General features: G+C 36.4%; 1 protein-coding gene across 1 annotated transcript in view; it reads right to left on the reverse strand.

Moving 5' to 3' along the window:
• Positions 1-1424, reverse strand: part of SLCO6A1 (solute carrier organic anion transporter family member 6A1) — a 263122-nt gene that overhangs the window by 101665 nt on the left and 160033 nt on the right. Inside the window, exon 9 of the mRNA XM_007942498.1 lies at positions 915-1068. Coding sequence (XP_007940689.1) covers positions 915-1068 — 154 coding nt within the window. The remainder of the gene's footprint in view (positions 1-914; positions 1069-1424) is intronic.

Raw genomic sequence — 1424 nt, forward strand, 5'->3', positions numbered from 1 at the left:
AAAAAAAAAAAAAAGTTAGCCCAGAGTCAAACAAGTGGTAGTCTGTGATAGTACAAAAAATTGCTCTGTAAAACAAAGAGTCTGAAGGGGGACAGAAACCCAGGGGAGTAAAATATTTTAATGTTAGTAGCATCAAAAATGAACAAATAAGAAAGTTTTGAAATGAATGGCAATTTATGTAAAGGAAGATGGACAAAAGGGATAATATATTTCTATTTTGAGTTATTTGTAATATTGCTATATGAACCTTCTCTACCTCTCTTATCTTTTTGGAAAGTCTGATAAGCTCATAAATACCTTCTGTGTATGGTGAATTCTGGAAAATATAAAGTGAATTATTGCCACATTTCGGTTAATGTGGAGCAGAAATAGAGTCACAGCAAGAAGGTCTGGAATAGACAACTTCTCATCAGAAGTAAAAACTTAATGAAAGGTGACTAGAAGATGGTATCCGACAACCTTTGGGCGTCAGAAAGATTTGATTCAAGACTGGGATTAGGTGATGCTGCTGATAGGTAGAATAGCATTAAAACAAACAACATAAGTAAAAGAAAAATGTTCTCTTAGACTACCTTTCTCAGAAATAAAATTTCCAACTTTGCTATGGTAAGGGGTAGTCATCTGTTGCTTTAAAATCATAAAGCTGAGATGTTGTAATATACAGAGGCATGTTCTAATGTAGGAGTATCTCTTCTTTTCCACCCCCAATTGTGATAAGTCTGTTGCAGTACAGCAACAGAAAACAAAGTATTTTTTTTTTGTTTGTTTGTTGTTATTGTTCATTTGTTTATTGCCTTTAAATAAAAAGTAAAATAACAGAAAAGCTTTTATAGAGATCTAGGAAGAAAACTTACACATCATCTATAAGTTTAATATTTTACTGGAGAAGAAGAAATATAAGTTTTAAGAATTACCTTTTGAGCTGCAAATATTTTTGAACTTGTACAGCCTGCAAAGCAGGGGGAGAAATATTCAATATTGTCTCTTCCACATATAGAAGAATAAAATGAAGATGAGCATTTACAGTGAGAATTACAAGGAGCTGTCAGGTTTCCCAACTGCCCTGTTCTGTAAAAAACAGATTAAATGTAATTATGGTATGTGGTGGGAGTTCTGGTGGCATAGTGCCTAAGACTGTTGTTGTTATGTGCCACTGAGTCAGACCCAACTCATAGCGACCTCTCCTTGGGTTTACAAGGTGGTTTCACTATGGAAGTAGATTGCCCAACCTTCCTTCCGAGGAATGGCTGGTGGGTTTGAACTACCAGCCTTCTGGTTAGCAGTCAAATACCTTAGGCACTCAGGAGCTCTGGTAGCATAGTGGCTAAGGCACTTGACTGCTAACCAGAAGGTTGGTGGTTCAAACCCACCAGCCACTCCTCGGAAGAAAGATGGGGCAATCTACTTCCATAGTGATACTGCCT

The sequence above is a fragment of the Orycteropus afer genome, unplaced genomic scaffold, assembly GCF_000298275.1.
Source record: "Orycteropus afer afer isolate SDZICR_OR568_19922 unplaced genomic scaffold, OryAfe1.0 scaffold00091, whole genome shotgun sequence".
Lineage (NCBI taxonomy): Eukaryota > Metazoa > Chordata > Mammalia > Tubulidentata > Orycteropodidae > Orycteropus > Orycteropus afer.